Source organism: Gouania willdenowi, chromosome 5 (assembly GCF_900634775.1).
Source record: "Gouania willdenowi chromosome 5, fGouWil2.1, whole genome shotgun sequence".
NCBI lineage: Eukaryota > Metazoa > Chordata > Actinopteri > Blenniiformes > Gobiesocidae > Gouania > Gouania willdenowi.
Genome location: NC_041048.1, coordinates 5,214,317 through 5,236,927, shown reverse-complemented (window position 1 = coordinate 5,236,927; position 22,611 = coordinate 5,214,317). Strand labels below are relative to the sequence as shown.

Below are 22,611 nucleotides of genomic sequence, written 5' to 3'. Positions count from 1 at the left end.
CCGGCAGATGTTAAAATCTGCTCAGGCTGGGGTCATATTTATGTTTTGCCGACAGATGTTAAAATCTGCTCAGGCTGGGGTTATTTGTATTTTGCCGACAGATGTTAAAATCTGTTCGGGCTGGGGTTGTTTATATTTTGCCGACAGATGTTAAAATCTGCTCTGGCTGGGGTTATATTTATATTTTGCCGGCTGGGGTTTATATTTTGCCGACAGATGTTAAAATCTGCTCCGGCTGGGGTCAAGTATTTATATTTTGCCGACAGATGTTAAAATCTGCCTCGGCTGGGGTTATATTTATATTTTGCCGGCTGGGGTTGTTTATATTTTGCCGACAGATGTCAAAATCTGCTTCGGCTGGGGTGAAATCTTTATATTTTGCCGACAGATGTTAAAATCTGCTCCGGCTGGGGTCAAATATTTATATTTTGCTGACAGATGTTAAAATCTGCTCCGGCTGGGGTCAAATATTTATATTTTGCTGACAGATGTTAAAATCTGCTCCTGCTGGGGTCAAATGTTTATATTTTGCCGACTGGGGTCATATTCATATTTTGCCGACAGATGTTAAAATCTGCTTCGGCTGGGGTTTTTATGTTTTGCCGACTGGGGTCAAATATTTTGCCGACAGATGTTAAAATCTGCTCCGGCCTGGGTTGTTTATATTTTGCCGGCAGATGTTAAAATCTGCTTCGGCTGGGGTCACATATTTTTATTTTGCCGGCAGATGTTAAAATCTGCTCCGGCTGGGGTCAAGTATTTATATTTTGCCGACAGATGTTAAAATCTGCCTCGGCTGGGGTTATATTTATATTTTGCCGGCTGGGGTTTATATTTTGCCGACAGATGTTAAAATCTGCTCCGGCTGGGGTCAAGTATTTTATTTTGCCGACAGATGTTAAAATCTGCTCCGGCTGGGGTCAAGTATTTATATTTTGCCGACAGATGTTAAAATCTGCTCCGGCTGGGGTTATTTATATTTTGCCGACAGATGTTAAAATCTGCTCCGGCTGGGGTTTTTATATTTTGCTGACAGATGTTAAAATCTGCTCCGGCTGGGGTCAAGTATTTATATTTTGCCGACAGATGTTAAAATCTGCTCCGGCTGGGGTTTATATATTTTGTTGACTAAGGTCAAATATTTATATTTTGCCAGCAGATGTTAAAGTCTGCTCCGCCTGGGGTGTCATATTTTGCCGACAGATGTTAAAATCTGCTTCGGCTGGGGTTATTTATTTTTTGCCGACTGGGGTCATATTTATATTTTGCCGACAGATGTTAAAATCTGCTCCGGCTGGTGTTTATATTTTGCCGACAGATGTTAAAATCTGCTCCGGCTGGTGTTTATATTTTGCCGACAGATGTTAAAATCTGCTCCGGCTGGGGTCAAATTTAACCACAGTGTTGGCCATCTTAAACACGGATCCTCCATATTTCTTTGATTCTGAGGCCAGGTGTTAGTCAATCACCTGCATAGCTACAGACTCGATGGATGCACCCTTGCTAACCCTGACTTTGTTTTAGATTTTGCTGAAACTGCACTTGGACCTTGTGCTTTCAACGTCTCCAGTTTGCTTTGTTCAATCTACAACCAGGTCATTTTTTCCGTTTTGATCACTAACCAGGGTGTTTTTTGCGTTGATCCGATCAATAACCCAGTTCCTCTTTGCAATGATCTGATCAATAATCCAGGTCATTTTTGCTTTGTTGTGATCACTAACCCAGGTTTTTTGCATTGATTCCATATAACAGGTCAATTTTACCCAGGTTCTTATTGTAATCACTAACCCAGGTTATTTGTACATTTTTCCAATGTACAACCAGGTCATTTTAACATGATCATTAATGCAGCCTGTTGGTGTTCTAATCACTAACTCAGGTATTTTTTGCATTGATCGCTCAATAACCAGGTCATTGTCGCATTTTTCAATCACTAACCTGTTCTTTTTGCATTGATCGATCAATAACCCAGATCTTTTTACTTTGTTCTAATGTACAAGCAGGTCATTTTTCAGTTGTTGGGTTCTCAAACCCAGGTCCTGTTTGCCTTGTTCTGATCACTAACCCAGTGCTGGTTTTTATTGAGCCCATCACTAGCAAAGTTCTTTTTGCATTGTTCCCATATATAACAAGGTTCTTTTTGCATTTTTCTATTGTACTAGGTCATTCAACATTCTGATCACTAACCAGGTTTTTCATTGTTCTGATCATAAACCAGGTTCTTTTGTTTCAATCACTAACCCAGGTTACAAGGTGTACAAGCAGGTTATTTTTACATGATCACTAACACATCCTGTTGGTGGTGTTTTCACTAACCAGGTCCTTTTTGCATTGTTCCCATATATAACCAGGTTCTTTTTGCATTTTTCAATTGTACTAGGTCATTCAACATTCTGATCACTAACCCGGGTCCTTTTTGCATTGATCTGGTCACTAACCAGGTTTTTCATTGTTCTGATCATAAATCAGGTTCTTTTATTGTTTCGATCACTAACCCAGGTTACAAGGTGTACAAGCAGGTCATTTTTACATGATCACTAACGCATCCTGTTGGTGGTGTTTTCACTAACCAGGTCCTTTTTGCGTTGTTCCCGTTTCAGTTTTTTTGTGTTTCTAATGTCCAAGGTCGTTTTAGCATTCTAATCACCAACAGATCTTTTTTTGCATCTATCTAATCACAAACCTACTTTTGGGTTTGTTTGGATCACTAACAAAGGTCCTTTTTGAATTGATCTGTTCACTAACCCAGGTTTTTCATTGTTCTGATCATAAACCCAGGTTCTTTTTGCATTTTTCCAATGTAAAACCAGGTCATTTTAACAAACACTAACCCAGGTCCTTTTTGCATTTTTTTTTATCTGAATCGCAAAAGCGATTCATCAACTCACAGAGAAAGCATCTGTGGCTCCCATTAACTTTTGTTAGCGATCTTGAGGATTGCAGCAATAAAGTGCAATCCGTGAAGGTCGAGGTTCAAACCTCCTTGCTTTCTGATCATTGCATTCAGAGAGCTGGATAGCTGTACTCGTAACGAGCGAGTATACAGCAGCTCTCTGAGCAAATGCATGCTCACGGCTTCCACCGAACCTCTCTACAGTGTCGAAGTTGGAAAAACTTAAAAGTGACTACCGCTCAAAAACCTCAACGACTAGAGTGGAGCAAATGTAAGAATGGCACCGCTGATTTATTTAGATTTTCATAAACTATTTGGCAATTAACTGTATTTGTCTCTTTTCAAAAGTGACTTTAAAACCAGTGAGGGTGCCGCAGAGTCAACCACAGCCCGACCACATGCTTCCCCTTCACCTTCAGTGTCTGACACACCCAGAGGTAGGTGCAGCCCCTTGTAGTCTGTTCTTGGAAATACCACGAGAACCAAAGGAATGTTTATTACAAGTGATCCATGATCCAAAAAAGTGTTTTAAACTTTGTCTGTCTTCAAAAGAGGATGTCATCACAACGATGCTGCAGATGCAAACATCTGATGTGACGCAGCAGGAGCTGAATCGTGCACAGCAGGTGAGGCTCTAGTATTTTTCAGTTTTTTACTTTTCCACTGGTGAATTCCACAGCCCAGAGTTCTCATAAACATCTGTAAATATATATGAAAGATTTTATAGGCTAAGAATATATGTCCATTTTTGTAATGCTTATGTTTTTCAATTTAGATTGTGTATATTTATATAGTTTTTATTTTAGTGTTTTTCATTGCACTTTTTGTTTCTTGAACTTTATCTGAGCTGTAATGAAAGTACATTAACCCTACAGCAGATCAATAAGTTACTCTGCTCTAAACTATTAATCAATTAAATGTATTTATCTCTCATTTCAAAGACTGCTTTCATCAACTGAGGGTGCTACTGAGTAAACACAATCACCAATGTCCCAACTACTCCATGTGCTTCGCCATCACCTTCAGTGTCTGACACACCCAGAGGTAGGTGCCGCCCCTTCTGTTGTAGTTCTTGGTAATACCACTAGAACCACAAATGTTCATTGAAAACAATCCAAGTCCCAAATAGGTGTTAAAAAAAAACTTTATCTTCCAGTCAAGAGAAAGAGGATGACTTCATCGCAGTGATGCTCCAGATGCAAACATCTGATGTAAAACAGCAGGTGAGGCTCTAACAATTTTTTTTTTTTTTTTCCTCAGTTACTTAAATTTCCACTGCTGAATACCACAGCCCAGAGTAACATTTGTATTTTCATAAACACCTGTCTATATACATCAGTTTTTATAGGCTAAGAATATATTTATGTTCTTTATACTAATATTTATATTGTGTAAATTTATATATAGCTTCTATTGTATTTATCTCATTCATTGCGCTATTTTTGATATTCAGTGTTGCTTTCTGGTTCTCTTGCACTTTATCTGAGCTGCAATGACAGATCAATAATCATTAATTGTATTCATCTCTCTTTCAAAGATTATCTTCAAACAAGTGAAGGTGCTACTGAGTGAACACCATCACCACTGTTCCAGCCACCCATATGCTTCGCCATCACCTTCAGTGTCTGACACACCCAGAGGTAGTTGCCGCCCCTTCTGGTTCTAATCTGTTCTTGGTATATGCCACAAAAACCAGAGAAATGTTAATTGAAACTAAGCAAGTCCCAAAATAAGTGTTTTAATGAGAACTTTTCTGTTTTCCAGTCAAGAGAAAAGGAAGACGTCATGATGCAGACAGTGGACGACAGTGGATTAAGCTTTTTACTTATTTTGTCAATATTTCTACATTTTTAGAAGTTTGGTTTTTTAAATAAATTTTTTTTTTTTGTGCTTGAAACACATTGGTAGTTTTTTCAGACATATCTTAATGTGTGTTTATTTTAAATACTCTAGAAAGCTATTTTAACTACAGCTTTGACCCAGAGAATGACATTTGAATTTGTTTTTATCCTCTGCCTTAGATGCATGACAAAATTATAACACTTAAAGTACATAAAGTAACACAAAGATTAGCTAAAAAAAGTAAACTAGCAGTGAAGCACTCAAAAAGGCTGTTTCAAATGATTACAGTACATACAATATTGAACTATTTTAGCATTAATTAACATAAAAAAATTTTCAACTTAAGTATAAACTTAAAACTGAATTTCTATTTAACAAGTATGATGTATAGAAATTAATAATAACACAAATTCAGGTGCACATTAACACAATCCAAACTAATCTGGAGCTGTGACACTATGTTCAGTGAAATTATCTGCAAACATGTCAACTGCACTTAAACGTTAAAATCTATAATTACAGAAAAAGGCACAATATTCAAATGATTGCACAAAACCCCCAAAATAATCAACTCAGTAAATCATAAATTACGAAGACTTGACGTTTTAATATAAAACCAAACGGCAGAAAAACAAAACTTGTTGAATGCAAGAAAGAATTTAACATAATTTAAAAAAAAAAAACATGAAATATCAACTTTAAAGAAAGTCACATGCGTACTAAACCTAGCTCACAATTAAAGAAACTTATTTTGGAACTAATAAAGTTCATAACTGTGAAACTGACATCGACTAAACCAACAAATTAAAATTGCCTGATTTTTTTAAAATTATGAAATAAAATTCTGTTAATTGTATTTATGTAAATATTTGTATTTTGAACAATTAAAAAAAACAATACATATGAAAGAAATAAACAGTGCAAAGGCACAAAGCTTATAGAGCTTAAATATTCATTCAAATTGAAACACAACTGTATTCTAAACGTTCACTTAAATATAAATCTAGTTCAAATAAAATGCAGTATAAAAATAACTGAGCTGGTGCATTTTGTCACAAATAAAGTAGATTTATACATTGGGGTCATGACCCAAAAAAGGTTGGGAACCACTGCCTTACATCCTGATGTGAATAGCCTTTTTTTTTTTTTACTTGCATTTATTTTAGTTCATTTCTTTATGGTCTATTACTGTTAATTTAGGGTTCATTGCACATAACAGAATATGAGCGTTCATTGTTAATCTCTTGAGTTTTGTGCATTGAAGTATTTAAATAAATACATTTAAAATGAAAAATAAAGGTTTGAAATCAACCTGGATGTATCTTACATATTGGTCAGTGTGGACTTAAACCCCCGGTTACAACACGGTGTCTGTGGGCCCCAGATAGCCCACGTGGACCATGTGAGGGGCCCTCAGGCCTGTTCGAACAGCAGCACTAGTCACCAGTTAACTCCATCTAAAATCTGATTTACCAGAATTCAAACTCACAGAAATACAGTCGGAGCCTTAAAGTCACATACTGCTGCACTTTATGTTTTTGTATTAAATTAATTACCCATAAATGTTTTTCACAATTGTTCAACCATCACAGAATTTAATGAAAAATGCTGCACATTTGGTATTTAGATTTTGATGTTTTTTTTCTCAAAAATTAAATAGATTTAAAAAAAATGAAGTGCAGTTTTATAAAAGCTTGAATAATTGTTCAATTGTAAGAACATTCTTTGGTTAGTAAAGGTAGTTAATGGCTAGTAAAATATGATTCCCAATGAAGTGTTTCAGAAGTCATTTAAAAATGAAACGAATGGCATAAATTAAAGAAGGTGTTGATGTTAAAACACATTTCCTTTAATTAAAGTCACAGTGAAACTGGGAAAATGTAGTGGTATTTCTGTGTATCAAACTTGTAGCCCTAGGAATTATTCAACTTAAATGTAGCTCATGGTTTCAGTAAGATTTGTGGTGACCCTTAACTTTAACCAATCATTGACTTCACACCAAGCCAGGGTGGACTGGTTGTCTGGCATACTGGGCATCGACCCGAAGTTGGCCTGTCTGGTTTGCTACACCGCTGTTAAGAGTGGCCAATAAATGGGCAAATAAAGAGGAACCAGGAGGTAAGTAATGGCAAAGAATAGCTTACATGGGCAAAAGTTCTGGAACAAAAAGAGGCAAAATGAAAGGAAAAATAACAAACAATTGATATTAGTATTAATTTATAGTTTATTTAGCGGAAAAGTGGCCAAACGTTTTTTTAAGAAAGGACAAAAATTGGATAAGTGTCAAAAATAAAACAGGGAGAGAAGGAAAAAAAGCGATATCTATTGTCAAAAATAACTCAAATCTGAAGAATAAGTGTCAGAACTTTTTGAAAATGGGACAAATGAAGTTGCAAAATAGCCAAATGAAATAAGTAAAAATGGGTTAAAAAGTTTCCCCTCTTTCTGGTGAAATAAATAAAATGAAGACAAAAAAGAACCACATGTTGAGCATTTCCTCTGTTTATATAAATAAGGATTTACTGATAAATCTTCTGTTCTACAACTGAATACAAGAACAAGAAAAAATAAAAATATACGAAAGTCAAATAACAAACGTGATGCATAAAGAGAGAACGTAAGTCACTTCTGACCAATAAAATGTGCCTGATCACATGATTAATTGGCGGGAATGGGACCTACCGACGTTAACGGCAACTATGTTGTCATGGTAACCGCATACGGCAAACGCATTTGACGTGAGTAAACCGCTAAAGAGGCTGTGTGCATTTGTAACACGAAAAGTACAATTTAAAATAAGTTTAATGGTCATTTTAGTTGAAGTATTGGTTTATGTTTTTCTAGATAAAATAAAGTATAACTTAATTGGCTACGTCATAAACCTTTTGTTTCCGTCAAAGTGCTGTTTTTGGTCCTAATGTGAATTTTAAGTAGTTATATGTTCATATAGATGGAATGTTTTTGTCTTATATGAGAAGTTAAATGATTTTACTTCGTCTTTTTCTCCAACTTCTTTTTTTCTCCCAGACTAAAACTCATCCAGTTGTACATGGCTGCCCCCTGGTGTTCAAAGAGCAGAACTACAATGGCAGATACCATAAACCTGGACCTGCTCTGTGTGTCCGTCACGGTTCTTCTCCTGGTTCTGATGTTGCTCTGTTGGATTGTGAAGATAAACAGAAACGGGTAATAATAATTGTAAAACACACAACTCACACAGGTCTGAATATAATGCAGCAGAGGTGCAGCACATTTGATCACAGAGGCACAAAAATATCATGTCTGATCTGAGAGTCACATTAATAATAATCGGGTCAGCATTTAGAATAATGACCAATCTGACCATTACTTTAGGAAAGAAAAAAATAATTATTTTTTCCCCCTTTTTTTTTTAATCATGTGTTTTTGAGTCAGTTTGTGTATTTATGCAGTAATTTTGTGTTTTTCTCATTTTGTATGTTATTCATGTTTGTTTGTTTTTTTAATAGTTTTGTGTATTTCAGTGGTACTTTTTGTTATTTTGTGTTTTTAGAGTAATTTTGTGTTTTTGTAAATATTTTGTGTATTTTTGTTGTCATTTTATTTTTTCTCATGTTGTCTGATCTGAGGGTCAAGTTATGAATAATCATGTCAGCAATTAGAATAATGACCAATCTGACCACTAATATAGGAAAGAAAAAGGAATGTTTTGTTGTTCTTTTTGTAAACAATTTGAGTGTAAGTAATTTTTTGTTTATGCAGTTATTTTTGTGTATTTTTTTCAAATTTTTTATGTTCTTATTTGTGTTTTTGTAATAATTTTGTGTGTTTCAGTTGTACTTTTTGTTATTTTGTGTGTTTTTGGAAATATTTTGTATATTTTTGTTGTCATATTGTATTTTTCTCTCATGTTATTGTCTGATCTGAGAGTCACATTACTAATAATCATGTCAGCATTTAGAATAATGACCAATCTGACCATTAATTTATAGGAAAGAAAAATTATTTTGTTTTTTGTTCTGTTTTTGGGTGTTTCTGTTGTGCTTTTTTTGTTAATTTATGTATTTTAGTTGTAATATTGAGGGATTTACTCAATCTGTGCTCTTTGTCATTTTGTGTTTTTGTCATTTTGTATATTTTACTCAATTTTCTTGTTCTTTGGAGTCATTTTGTGTGTTTTTGGAATTTTTTTGTTTTTCGTTGTACTTTTGTGTATATTTTTCTCTCATTTTGTGTGTTTTTGGAGTGAATTTGTGCATTATGTGCACGTGGCCCTCGGGTCACCACTTGCTCATGATTCTGTGGTGCAGCGATGTTTCACAGTCTGATTTACTTTATTCTCAGAGATTCCACAATTTTCCAGATATCAGCTCCATCCCGACCTGTGGTCTCCATTAAAGTGAAGTCTAACCAAACCCAGAAAGTGCTGGACCTCATGCTGCACCGGTTCGATAACATTGAAGAAGATCCAGAATCTAGTTATTTAGAAAACGGATCTGACTCAGAACCTGACACAGAACCTGACACAGAAAGCAGGTGTTCAAGTCCTGACTTTTTGTCGTGAAGTAAAACTCCAAAATAATGTGTTCGCCTAATTTTAAATTCAGGGTTGGACAAAACATGAACATTGGTGTAAAAATCTGTTTCTAATAATAGAAAATATAAGAGTGTGACACACCTCAGTTTTAGTGAAAACCCTCCATCTTTTTTAATTTAATTATTTAATGATATATTTGTTTATTAGGAATACTTAAGCATTGTTAACCCTGACAAATAGTATCACATGTTAAGTCAGTTGAGCGATGCTTGAGTAATTACCAAAAAAAATAACAAAAAGAAAATATGTAACAAATGAATTTATTGAATGCAATAAATGTTAATTACTGTACTTAAATAATTAAATTTAAATATAATAATAAACATAATAACCCTAACCCTTATCACTCATTCATTCCATCGTTATGCTCTATAGAACATAATGATGGAATGAATGAGTGATAACACACATTTTAAAGAATCTCATTTTGTAAATAAGTGGAAAAAGACACTTTTTAGTGTTAGTGGTTCTCAAACTTTTTTTGGATCGTGACTCCATTTTGATTTCAAGAATTTATGGCGACTCAAGTTTTTGATCACGTTTGAGTTATTAACTGCATTTTAGTTGAATTAGATCGTATAGAAATACGGTTGTTTGAGATTGTGTTTTAATAAAATAATAATTAAAAAATTTCAAAAAACGTTTAATTTTTCAGAAATTTCAGATGACCCCATTTAAACTCTAGGTGACCCCACATGGGTTCCTGACCCCAAGGTTGAAAAGCACTGATTTAGTGGCTCCTGAATAGATTTATTTCTATAATTTTTATAATTTCTGATTATCTCACACCTGGTGTGGGACCAAGACTGACATAACCCTAGGGGTACTTTCCCCATTTGAGAAACCCAGGTATAGGTTCCCTATGGCCTTGGTGCTGAAATACATATTTTTGCCACTAGGGGGCAGGTTTAGCTCATGTGGGTGTGTTTAAAGAAGGCTCTGATCACTTCTTTGTCATTTGCAGTGGCTGTTCCTAATAAAGTGGCCAGTGAGCATTGATCTTGGTTGAATGTTGCAGATAAATGTATTTTATTTTGATTAATTTTCTTCCAACAGGAAATAAGACTTTACGCAGCAGTGTGTGGCAGTGGATGACTGGTCGTACCTCTCCTCAGGGTAACAAGTTGAATTTGAATTCAAATATTTTATTTTGTCAGTTTTCACAAAAACAAAACAGAACAAACAAACACTCAGTTGTGTAATTCTTCATCTGAAAAGGTTTAGGTTGAAGTAAAAGCTTATTCACACCTACAACAAAACAAAACAAGAATCCATACATAATATCACACACACACAAAATAAATTAAAAAAATTATATTACACACAGTCAATAGTTTTATCAATACAATTTCTACATGCACATCAAACATACAGTACATACGTACACATGAATGTACATAATATTATACTATTTCATATCTATGACACAAATTTAATCAATTAAATTGGCAATATATAAATTAATACAAGCCTTTTATTAATATTTTATACCATTATATATATATATATACTGTATTGCTGTCCTAGGTAAAAACAGTTTCTCTTTTTTTTTTATACTTACTAATGATATATGATTTAAAAAGCTTTTTAAACACTTTTTTGTTGGTGTTTTATTTCGTTCTTTAGGCTGTACCATAATTTACCCCAGATACAGTTATACTGCTCTGTTTCAGTGTTGTTCTAGCATATTGTATTTTGAAATGTAGATTTCCTCTTAAATGATATTCCCTTTCTCTTTCTAAAACTCATTTCTGCAATTCTTTATAAAGTAAACCTTTTTAAATCATTTGGAGAATTTTGAGTTGGATGAGATCTGGGAGTTTTAAATCTCGTGTTTATAAGAATAAGTTTACTGTAAGTCTTTACATTATTGTTTCAGTTATAGTGATTTAGCTTTTTTTTTGTTTAACGTTCTGCTTTATCTTGTATTTCTCCAGATATTGAGGATTAATGCAACAGCGTTGAACTTCAGGCTGTATCCTAGGTTGTAGCAGCAGTGCATCAGACGCAGAGGAAAGTAGATCGATGTTTCGTAATCATACTGCTTTAAAAAATTAATCTCTCCGACCTTAAAACTAATGCAGCAGGTCGTATGTTTGATTCCACACAGCAAAGCTGACCTGTTTTAGTGTAAAAGTGTTTTTTTATTCATATTTTCCTGTTTTTCTCTCTCAGTCCAAAGATGATATGAATTTAATTAAATAATTCAGTAAATGTGTCCCATGTGAGTGACTTCTGTGCTCGATTGGAAACTTACAGGACGCTTCCTCTTCACTTTTAAACTGAGGGGGTGGATCACATCTAAACATCTGTGAGGAGTTTAGTTTGAGTCGGGACCGACACAAAGGAAGTGATGTTTGCTCGTCGACCATCACATTTTCCATTTCAGCTCATGGGTAAACTGTTGGAAACCCACTTCTGTGCAAAAACACAAAAAAAAGCATTAAAAGTTACAACACAGACAATGATGAATGACTTGTTTGATTAAAAAAAGGATCTTCTAAACAAAAAGAAAATGCAACATAATAAACCAGGACTAGCAGCAGTGAAAACCTCCACTGGTAATTAATGTCTCTTTAAATTACATTTACCATACTACTGGATTTACAAGATAAACAAAGGAAATAACATGAAAGGTCTGTCTCATTGTACAAATCAAAGTGTTTATTTTCTAAAGCACATTTGTCAAACTCAGGCCTACTTTTGTGCAGCCCCTAAATGCACAAATTGTCTCAAAAAACATAGAAAATATTAAAAAACTTGAACAAAAATACGCAAAACAAAAAAGTGATATACAGAGCAAGAGCAAAAATAGACAAAAAAGAACACAAATACACAAAATGTATCCAAAAGTAAAAAGTGACTGAAAAACTCCTAAAATAACATCAAATATACACTGTATGACAGAAAAATATAAAAAATAACAAACAAAAAACACAGAATGTACAAAATGACTCATAAAACAACAATAGAATTATAAAGAATGACAGAAAAATATGCAAAATGACAAAAATACAAAACATGAGAACAAATATACAAAAAGTACAGTACAACAAATGACTGTCAACAACAAAAACACTGAGCTTAAATTGACAACTACCACAAAAAAGACTCATAAAACACTAAACAATGATAAAGATACACAAAACTGCTCCAAAAAATGCACAAAAACATATAAATCTAATGCATTATTAAAGCTACATTAAAAGAAAATGTCTAGTACAATTCCAAATATACACCAAATAACAGCAAAAGTACAGAAAATCACTTCAAAAACACAAGATATTGCACTTAAAACACAAAATGGAAACAAATATACACAGAAAGACTCATAAAGCACAAAACGACAACAAAAACACCCATAATTACATTTTTTTTTAAAAAAAAACATGATACAACTCCAAAGATACACAAAAACACACAAATATAACTGAAATCACAACAAATTACACACAAAACATAAAATGAAAACAAGACCACACAAAATGGCTTAAAAAAAAAAAAAAAAAAATCACAAAAGCAAAAATACACACAAGCTTAACAATAAACAAAATGATGAAAAAAGTACACATTTGTCCAAAAATACCCTCAAAACCCTGTTATTTCCTGTGTTGATGCCACGAATGGTCATTGACATGAATGTTGATAATGTGACCCTTGGATTGCATCATCACATTTTTGTGTCCCCCAGCAGTTGCCCATCTCTCTTTTAGCCTATACTTCAGTACAACGTTTAGTTTGAGCGTGTGTGTTATTGTGGTAACAATATAGAACAAAACCAAACATGTGACACGTGAATGCTGCTGCCTCTTCTGTCACACAGGAAGTAGTGACTAAAATGTGATGCACAGAAGCCTCAACGTGACTCACTGATGATCCTCAATTCCTTCAAACTCACCAAAGCAACATGGACCCAAAAGTCTGATATGAAAGAAGCTGAACTGACGTGTTTAAAGTCAGGAATCAAGAGGGAAAATAAACACTACGATGATTTTCAGAAGGACAAAAGGCAACTTTTAGGTCAGGAAGTGAACACAACATTTGCAGCTCACACACGGGACATATACCCCCCCTCATATCTGTTTCTCCTCTGCTGTCACACACACACACACACACGCACGCAGAGGGAGAGAGAGGGAGGCAGATAACTGTGATTCCACTGTTGAATTTTTAAAGCTGTTGTGGAACTTTTTTCCAGGCGTGTTACTGTGGCACCAGGGTACTGTTACACCGACACAGACATGCTTCACTTCAGCTCTGTTGTTCACTGACTCTGGACGGAAACCCCTGTGTGTGTCTGTGTGTGTGTGCATGGACTGGACGGTGAGCCCATATCTTTGTTCTTATTTATCTATATATCACTCTGTAGAGGCATTTAATGGGGCATATTTTAGCTTTAGATTAATCACGTACTGATGAACAGGTTCACTGATACTGCAGGTTTTCATACTGTGATTTGTCAACACGTTTAAATCAACATTTGAATCAATATTAGTTTTTATTTTGAGGTTTTTCAGTATATGGTTTAATAGTTTAACATTTACAGTTAAATGTGTCATATTGAGGGTTTTTGTTCTGTTTTGGTTTGAGATTTTCTGTTCATTTAGCGTTGTTGTTGTTGTTGTTTTCCTGCTAAGATTTATATTTGTTGTGAAGAAGTTTTTGTTTTCTGTAAATAATGCTTAAATCTGGTCAATACCAATTTTTAAAAACTATAATTATGAACTGGAAAAGTCAGTTTTGTGCTACTGTTGTTGTGAACTTGAAGTCATGCACGAGACCACTTTGAGCAACAGTGCAGGGGAAGAAGTATTCATCAAACTAACATGGTAAAGATACTTTTTCTTTTTTTGCTTTCCTTTTCATTCTTTCTTTCTCTTCTTCTTTTTAAGCCACTGAAGTTGTTTTTTTTTTTTTAATTCACAACAAACCAACCATATGTGCTGCAGATATGCATTTTCAAACTAAATGTAGCCCCAATACCAAAGAAGCTTTTGTACGTTTAAACCCTAATGTAAATTATGAAGTCAATCTAAAACTGTAAAGCTTGTCTCCTCCCACAATTTTTCCTCCAAACTTGCTACAGCTTATCTTCAGACTGTCCAACACAGACCATCAGATGTTTGATTTATTGAAAATAGAGCCTACTGTGCTTGCAAATTCTTGCTAAATAAATTTTCTGTTATTTTTTTTTAATTTACAAAGTGTCAGAATTTTAACTCAAAAACTGATTTCTTAATTTTTTTTTAACAACATTTTGAATTTCACTCGTGAACAATTGTAAACATGGGTTTTTCCACCTATTGACTATGAACAAATGACCAACATCTCCATACTGTCTGGATGCAGTTTGTGTATTTTCATATTTTTGTCTTGTAATAACTGAAGTTTTGACTGTCATTTGAAATCTGTCTTTAAACGCTAACAGCTGCTGTCTTACACACAGATGATTTCATTAGTCAGTTAGTGAAGCTGCAGGTTACATTGTTGTGTGCTGATGATTAGCTCAGTGAGAAACTGTGAGTTTAAGCCTCAGCTGATGTAAAATGCACGTGACAATGCCACCTCTGCCTGTTGCTTTATTGTGGATAGAATCACATCTCCCTCCATTATGATGCTTACTTTGGCTTTAACTAATGCTGGGTATTGTAGAGTTTGAAGTTTCTTTTCTTTTGTTCTCTTTGTGCAGAGTTCATAAGGTTTCCTAATCCGTGTATCATTCGTTCATTTGTTTTTCATTATGTAACAAAAACATGAAAAACTAAAAAAAAAAACACTCATTATTTGATATTTGTTTCCAAAACTAAAATGGAAAATGCCTTGTTTTTCAAATTCAAGCTGTTTTGCTTTAGTACAGACAACGAAAAACGAACACCTTTATTCCTTTTCTCCATTACCGATTTGCCAAAGTACGTGACCCGGAAGTGAAACATTACACATTGAGATTAATCTTTAGCTCTGCAACACTTAGAGTCTCTAAATCCTCTTAAATGTCCGTGAGGAGGTTCTGTGCTCAACACCAGCTAAAGCGAAAAGGACACGTTTCAGATGCACAGTTGGAAGCAGCGATCTTGTCATGCCGAACTGCCGTTAGCATAGCCGTTAGCGTCGGATGAGAGTACACTTCCGGGTTACGTACTTTGGCAAATCGGTAATGGAGAAAACGAATAAAGGTGTTCGTTTTCCGTTTTTTTGTTTTCTGTGCTGAAGCAAAAGAGCTTGAATTTGAAAACCAAGGTTTTTTCCATTTTTTCATTTTGGTTTTGGAAACAAATATCAAATAATGAGTGTTTTTTCAGTTTTTCATGTTTTTGTTACATAATAAAAAATGAATGAACGAATGATATATGGATTTTTTCTGAACATGTGTTGATCACTTTCCAACTGTTGAACCAAACATCTTTATTAATTTCACTATAGATTCAAAAGTGAATGTGTGCACGTGGTTGTCAAACTTTGTTTAGTGACCATAAAATATAAATCTTGAACTCTCTGCAAAGGCTCAGCCTTAGGGAAGAGGTGAGGAGCTCAGAGTAGAGACATTACCGTGGAAAAAATAAAGTTTAGGTTTTCTGGAAAGTTAAAGAGAAGTGTGAGTCTCCTCTATTCACTATATTGAGTCATTTAGTTTGACATAATTTGCTCATTGTTGTACTGTTTTTGTTTGTTTTGTTTTTTGGCCTAATATTTCCTTTAAATTTAAAATTTCATTTGAACTGTCTTGTGCTAATTGCACAAATTTAGGCTAAACTGAACCAAAACTTGACACTGGTATCCATGATTATGCATCAATAAAAGTTATTGAAATAGTTCTTCTGTCTTTTTTTATGGTTACGAAAGTAATCCAAATAGAAATCAAAATGAGGTCATTGACAAATTAAATATTGAAATAATAATCTGTACCAGTGTTGTGTAGTAAAGAAATATATACAGTATTTATGTACATAAAATTACAATTGGCTCTAACAAAAAAATAAAAAACATAAAAAGGAAAACTATTGCTGTTGAAAAAATAACTTCAACTAAAACAAAACATGAAGTTGTCAGAGTTTTAAAATGGTATATCACCATATTTGTCTTTTCAATTGTGCTTTGGCTTGATAATAAAAACATTATTTAAGTTTTATATACAAACATATAATAGTTAAGAGTACAAACTTTAAAACATTCTTATGCATCCGTTTACAGGACTCCACGTTCTGCAGTGCGCAATCGATCTATGAGGTGTACATGATTTCTTTTCTTAATAATTATTTATTGCGAGGAGCAGCTTTAAGTAGAAATGAAAGGGAAAAAATCTTGTGGTAAAGTATGTATAAATGTGCTCAGTCAAGAACCCAACACTTTTTTAATCCAAAATTTCAATCTTTTCAGTTTTAAGTTTAAACCCAGTTTAAAAACAAAACAAAACGTGATTTAAGTCTTTGGATTGAATGTAGGAGTAAATGTGAATGAACACTTTAATGAACCGAGAATCTGTCCATGAGGCTTTGTTAAAATATCCCTGTAGGTCATAAATGTGTTGCAAATAAATTATTACGATACCAGAAAGCACCTTGCTGTGAAGACATTTGTTTGAATCTGTGTTTGTTTCAGTTTCTCTTCTGCTTCTCGGTGAAGGCGGTCGCATTTTTCTCTGCTCCCACTCTCCTCTATATCTGCCCTTGCTGCTTGTTTTGTCTTCTGTCTTGTGGATCTAATAGGAGACTCTCTCTGAATTTGATCCAAAAACCAAAATTATGGAATTGGTCAGCTTGTCTCTCAATGCAATCGATCACATTTTTTCGGTAAAAACATCTGCGTGTCCAGATTGAATGTTTGCGGCCAGATACACAATGGATTCTTGGAATAAGTGAAAGGTTGTGTGTCTGTCCATGCTTTCCACGGAGGACATCTACATGATTGGATTTATGGTAGCAGGGATGTTGCTGATTGGAGCGGGCAGCTTTTTGATCTATCTCAAAGTCTGTATTACATTGGCAGCTGTTTGGGGAAGGCTTTCAGTCTTTTCTGAAGGGTGGGGCAGAGCATTCAACACTCAGACTAATGTGATGAACAAACTCAAAAGTAAGCAGGAGGCTACTTTGGAGCGTTTACGCGGCATTGAAACCAACTCGGAGAGGCTGAGTGCTCGGCTTGCAGTTTGAGGCCACATTATTGGATTTTACTGCTGGAGACCAAAGACTCAAGGTTACCGAAATTGTGCTTGCCTGAATCAAAAACAAATCGCTATCATCATTGGCCTCCCCCACACGCCAGCAGCTCAAAGTTGTCTGTTAATTTCACCAAAGATGTTGTGCAGACTGGCGCTTCGTCTCCTCCTCTTCCCCCATCGACACCTGGACTTTTGCCTTCTGAATCAGATCTACCGAGGTCGTCACACATCATCTGACTGTATCAGGGGGAAAGCAAAAGGTTTATTTTTCAACGCCTCCATCGGCCTTCTGTCCCACCCTCCCTCCCCGCAAGCTACAAGGGAGCATGTGAAGCGCCCACAGAGGCTGCATGCAAACTTTTCTTTGGACGGGATGCAACTGAAATGTTTGTACAGCACTTTGTGATTTTTATCTGTGAAAAGAGCTTTATAAATAAAATGTACTTGCTTCATTTGTATTAATACTTCCTAAATAAATATTAAATATTGCTTCTAGAGCTGATGTTTACTCTGTCACGTCTCCTCTCTCCATGTGTCACAAACATTCAACTTTTGTTCTGTTCTCACTTAGGTGCATCATCCTCTCCAGATGCTGTTGCCATAACAACATGATCCTAAACACCCAGAGGAAGAAGGAGCCTTTACGGAGGCGAGGCAGCACACCAGTATCCACCCTCTCCCATCACTCCTCCTGGACTCGCGACCCTCGTTTTTCCGGTAGCACCCAACACGGTGTGGATCAGGCTGGTACTCAGCGCAGCCATCCTCCTCTGGGACAGTCGGCGTCCTACCATCCTGGAGACAAGTCCCTGCACTACAGAGCCCAGTGGAGCTCAGACTCAGAGGATGACTCGCAGAGTGACTCGGACTGCGTTTACAGGGTGGTGTTGCTCGGAGACCAGGGGGTGGGGAAGACCAGTCTGGCTGGGATCTTTGCTGGAGTTACAGAGAAAGATGACCTACCTGGAGGTGGGAGGCTGCATGTGTCTGATTCTGTCTGTAATGTAGTGTGTCATTGGAAACTTATTATTTGTCCTTCTCTTCTCTTGGCAACTGAAATATTTATTACACTTCAATAATGTGGCAATAAACTCTGGCTCTTAGTCCTGGGCCCTAACAGGCTTCATCTTTCCCAGTTATAAGTAGTTAAAGTCATGAAGATATAGAAGCAGTGAAAGCACTGAGCGTCAAACTTTCACTACAACAACTCTAGAAAATCATGCAGAACAAAAGGGAAAGATATTAGAAGATGCTATGTTGTAAATGTCATACTAACGTACTACTCATACTAAGTTTGTTGTAAAATTATGTATTGTGTTCACATTAGAAAAGTTTGAGTACACGAGAACTACCTGGATGTATACTATATCGGGACATTTTTTAAGTATGCACGGTGGGCACACTAGTCATACTCAACCGCCCCATGATGCATTGCGAGTGGAATGTAAAATCGTCCTGGGACAGTCAAGCTAAAAAACAAACATCCTCTTTTCAAAACAAAAACATCTGTTCTTGTCTTCCATTAGTTTTTTAACGCTTTTGTAAATAGGGCTCTTATTTTGAAGTTTATAGGAAGTTTTGTCAGTAGAACAGTGGAGGGTCTCCAAAAATCTCCAAAATGTCAGCATGAAATATAATAAAACCAAAATATTATTTAAAAGGTTTGTATACATAAAAACTAAAAAGTAAAAAAGCTGAATATATTGATGTATGGAAGATATTAACGATGGTGCCAAAAAGAATGCTGAAGCAGCATTAAAATGATTAAAAAAGGATTAGGACTTTTAAAATTCCTCTATGCTGGTTTTGAATTGATAATAACTTGGGTAATAACACCAGAGCTTTGTTATTCCATCTTCATTAGAGTAAAACTTTTGTTGCTTTTCCAACTGCGAAACAGTATCAGTCTGACTTTGTTGTTGTTGTTGTAACCTCATTATGGATCATCTCTCTGGTCACGTGTTGATTGACCTGAAGCCAGGATTGACGACATACATTGATCTGATGATAGTCGACTATTGAGGGACGAGCATGTCTGCTCTCATCTTTCAGCTCCACTGAGCTCAGCATGGTTTTCATTTTTTTTAATACCTCTTTTCATGTTTATTTCAGTTCAGTCAATCCATGTTATTTCACAAAGGGCCCACGCACTTTTCATCAATTGTTCCGTGATTTTTTAATAGGCACACTGTAAATCAGAATCAGAATCAGAATTAGTGCAGTCAGATGAATACTTTTTTACATGGTCAATTTAGTGAGGGCGGTATCTGTCGAGTTTCGCTCCTTATTTTTCTTCCATTTCCAGCTTCCAAAATCTCAGGAACTACATCACATGGGAAACTGGAATTTGGTATAGTAATACAGCTCCACCTACTCCCCCAGAATATACAAAAATATCTGCTATACATCCTATCTGGTGGACATGTCAGCCCCTCAAAATTTGAAAAAAAGTTTGTTGGGTCTTGGGCCTTCAGTAAACAACTTATCATATGCCTCAGCTCCCTGTAATGTGATCAGCTTTGAGCGATGAACATAGACTGTTCACATCACTAATGATTAGTCACATATATGCATTGGTCTCTGAAAATCTGAAAAAATACTTATACTATTTTCATTGGCCCATAACTGCATGTGGGGATGTTTTAATTTCTCTTTCTTGGGATATAAAACATGTTTTCCCTTTTACAACTTCTTCCTTTCTATTTTGAACCCCAACTTTGAACTATTTCACCACTCGCGAATATTAAAAATCCTTTACATGACCCAATTGTAGCTTAACTCTGTCTTATAAATATTTGTTGTTTATCAGTTTTTCACGAGTAACAAATAATGTAAAAAATTCTATAGGAACAATTTGCAAGGTTAGCGGCTAAGATGATAACTTTACACAGAGGTCAAAACTAACTAAAATATATATGCATTTCATAAATGACCATATTTCTCCAACTGATTAGCACTCCTTTCAAGGAAATGTTTGTGTAAATGCTATTGCTTCAGGTAAAGCTGTTGGTTTTGACTTGTGATGTCACCGTTGTGTACCGTGTGCTTTTGGAGTCATTTGTTTTCCTGTTGGGTAAGCTGTTTATGAATTTAACGTGTGTTTTTTAAAACTTTGCCATCGATGTTTGCTGTAGAAGACACGTACGAGCGAACGCTAACGGTAGACGGAGACAGGACGACACTCATTGTGATGGACACGTGGGACAATGACAAAATGGTGTGTTTCTTCACATTTCTCACCCTTCAATGGGCGTCCATCAGTTGCATGTGCATTGAGTCATTTGTTGATGTCTCGTGTCAGGATGTAGAGGAAGGCTCCGCCCATGAAGACTGTCTAAAAGTGGGGAGCGCTTACGTCATCGTCTACTCCGTCACCGACCGCTCCAGCTTTGACTCGGCCGCCGAGCTCCGCATCACGCTGCGACGCATCCGCCAAGCGGAGAACCTTCCCATCATCCTCGTCGGGAACAAGAGCGACTTGGTTCGCTCCAGAGAGGTCGCTGTGGAAGGTGGGGGGTCAAAAGTTCATGGTGCTTAACCATCCATTGGTTGATGGCTGTGTTCGAAATGGCACACACCATACTATGCACGACAAACTCAAAAAGTATATACTGTGTACTATATATTATAAGTATGATTAGGATGATGTTCCTACTGAAGTATACTAACCAAGTTTCCCAGATGCATTTTTGAACCTACGACAACAAAACCTAATGTGAACGCACTACATACTCATTTTGACGTCAGATTTAGTATGAGTCGTATAAGTAGTACGTTATTATGCGATTTCGAACAGTCTGTATTTTGCTACCTGTTTGCTGCTGTTTTCCCAGAAGGCCGAGCGTGCGCGGTGGTGTTCGACTGCAAGTTCATCGAGACGTCGGCGTCTTTGCAACATAACGTGGCAGAGCTCTTTGAGGGCGTGGTCAGACAGATCCGGCTCCGGCGTGACAGCAGCGAGGCCATACAGCGGCGCCGCTCCACCTATAAGCCAAAAGAGAGCATTACCCAGAAGGCTCGGCGCTTTTTGGATCGACTGGTGTCGCGAAACAACCAGCGCAGAGCAGTCAAGGTGCGGTCGAAGAGCTGCCACGACCTGGCAGTCCTCTGAGGGTCTCTGGTTCCATTACTGACAAGATCAATGTCTGTAGAACGTTATGAGCTCACAGCTCGTCAGACAGGAACAGACTGTTATGTTTGTGATGTGATTGACACTAGATGACTGTAACAGACCTTTCACTGTGGCTTCAAACCTGTGTGAATGTGAATGTGATGGGACCTGTTTGTTTACACAGCCAGATCACAGAAACTTGTCTTTTTAAAAATGGACAAAGGAAAACAGATTGGACTAAGATCAGGTTTGGCTTTACGGTTTAAATATTTCAGCAGAGAATGAATGCAAGTGTGTGCCTGGTGTGTGTGTGTGTGCGCATGTGTGTGTGTGTCCTCACCTAAAGTGGAGGCTGTGGAATATCTGTATCCGTCTCCTACCTCTCATCGACTGCTTTTTGTTGAACACTGCAAAATAAAATCAGCACAAAACAAATTCTAAAGTTTCTGGACTCTACGTCCCATCTGGGTTTGTCGACATGACAACGTCAGTACTCAGAGGTCGGAAGCGTTTTTAATGCTCTTACCTGCAAAGGAAAAAAAGTACACCAATGTGTCATAACACAAATAATAAATCTGTCTGAACTAATCTAAATAAATATGTCACAAATTTTCATTGTAAGCTTTTTCAAAAAGATTATATATGATACTAGAGGTTTAGTCAATCTTTTTATTTCATTTATTTATTTATTTTAAGTCCTCCATGAGCAGCTGGAAGAAGTAAAAACCTGGTCCACCAGCAGACGTGTCAGCCGCCATTTTGCTCACCTCAATAACAGCTCCATACACATCAGAATAAGGTATAGAATCACTCAAACAAAACTACTTCAAAAGTAATTTTGTTTATTGGCAACACATTAAACACATTTAATTCATTCAATTCATTTCCACTACTGGTACCGTTAAAATCAATTACTTGTCAGAATCGTTCCCTGAATCATTCTCCCCTGTCTCTCTGTCATTAGCAAAGCTGACACACACACACACACACACACACCTAATTTCCCAGACATCTGCAGCAGCTTTGATTGACCT

At 36.1% G+C, this 22,611-nt stretch overlaps 1 protein-coding gene and 1 long non-coding RNA gene across 4 annotated transcripts; both read left to right on the top strand.

Annotated features, from left to right (window-relative positions):
* Positions 1–1,039: 1,039 nt before the first annotated feature.
* Positions 1,040–4,533, top strand: LOC114463785 (uncharacterized). Its single transcript, XR_003674121.1, has 6 exons — positions 1,040–3,164; positions 3,242–3,330; positions 3,446–3,519; positions 3,835–3,937; positions 4,050–4,116; positions 4,431–4,533. It is a non-coding gene; the product is annotated as an uncharacterized LOC114463785 (long non-coding RNA).
* Positions 4,534–10,382: 5,849 nt separating this feature from the next.
* Positions 10,383–22,107, top strand: rem1 (RAS (RAD and GEM)-like GTP-binding 1). Of its 3 annotated transcripts, XM_028447027.1 has the most exons (9): positions 10,383–10,427; positions 11,249–11,328; positions 13,139–13,331; positions 13,510–13,634; positions 14,080–14,140; positions 18,038–18,435; positions 20,601–20,683; positions 20,768–20,975; positions 21,300–22,107. In XM_028447027.1, the coding sequence occupies exons 5-9, from the start codon at positions 14,082–14,084 to the stop codon at positions 21,575–21,577; spliced, it is 1,026 nt and encodes a 341-aa protein (XP_028302828.1). In that variant the 5' UTR covers positions 10,383–10,427; positions 11,249–11,328; positions 13,139–13,331; positions 13,510–13,634; positions 14,080–14,081; the 3' UTR covers positions 21,578–22,107. The 3 variants fall into 3 exon arrangements, with proteins under 3 accessions (XP_028302828.1, XP_028302830.1, XP_028302829.1); XM_028447029.1 differs by lacking the exons at positions 10,383–10,427; positions 11,249–11,328; positions 13,139–13,331; positions 14,080–14,140 and having other exon boundaries at positions 13,416–13,634; positions 21,300–22,103; XM_028447028.1 differs by lacking the exons at positions 10,383–10,427; positions 11,249–11,328; positions 13,139–13,331; positions 13,510–13,634; positions 14,080–14,140 and adding an exon at positions 16,594–17,852 and having other exon boundaries at positions 21,300–22,105.
* The last annotated feature ends 504 nt before the right edge of the window (positions 22,108–22,611 follow it).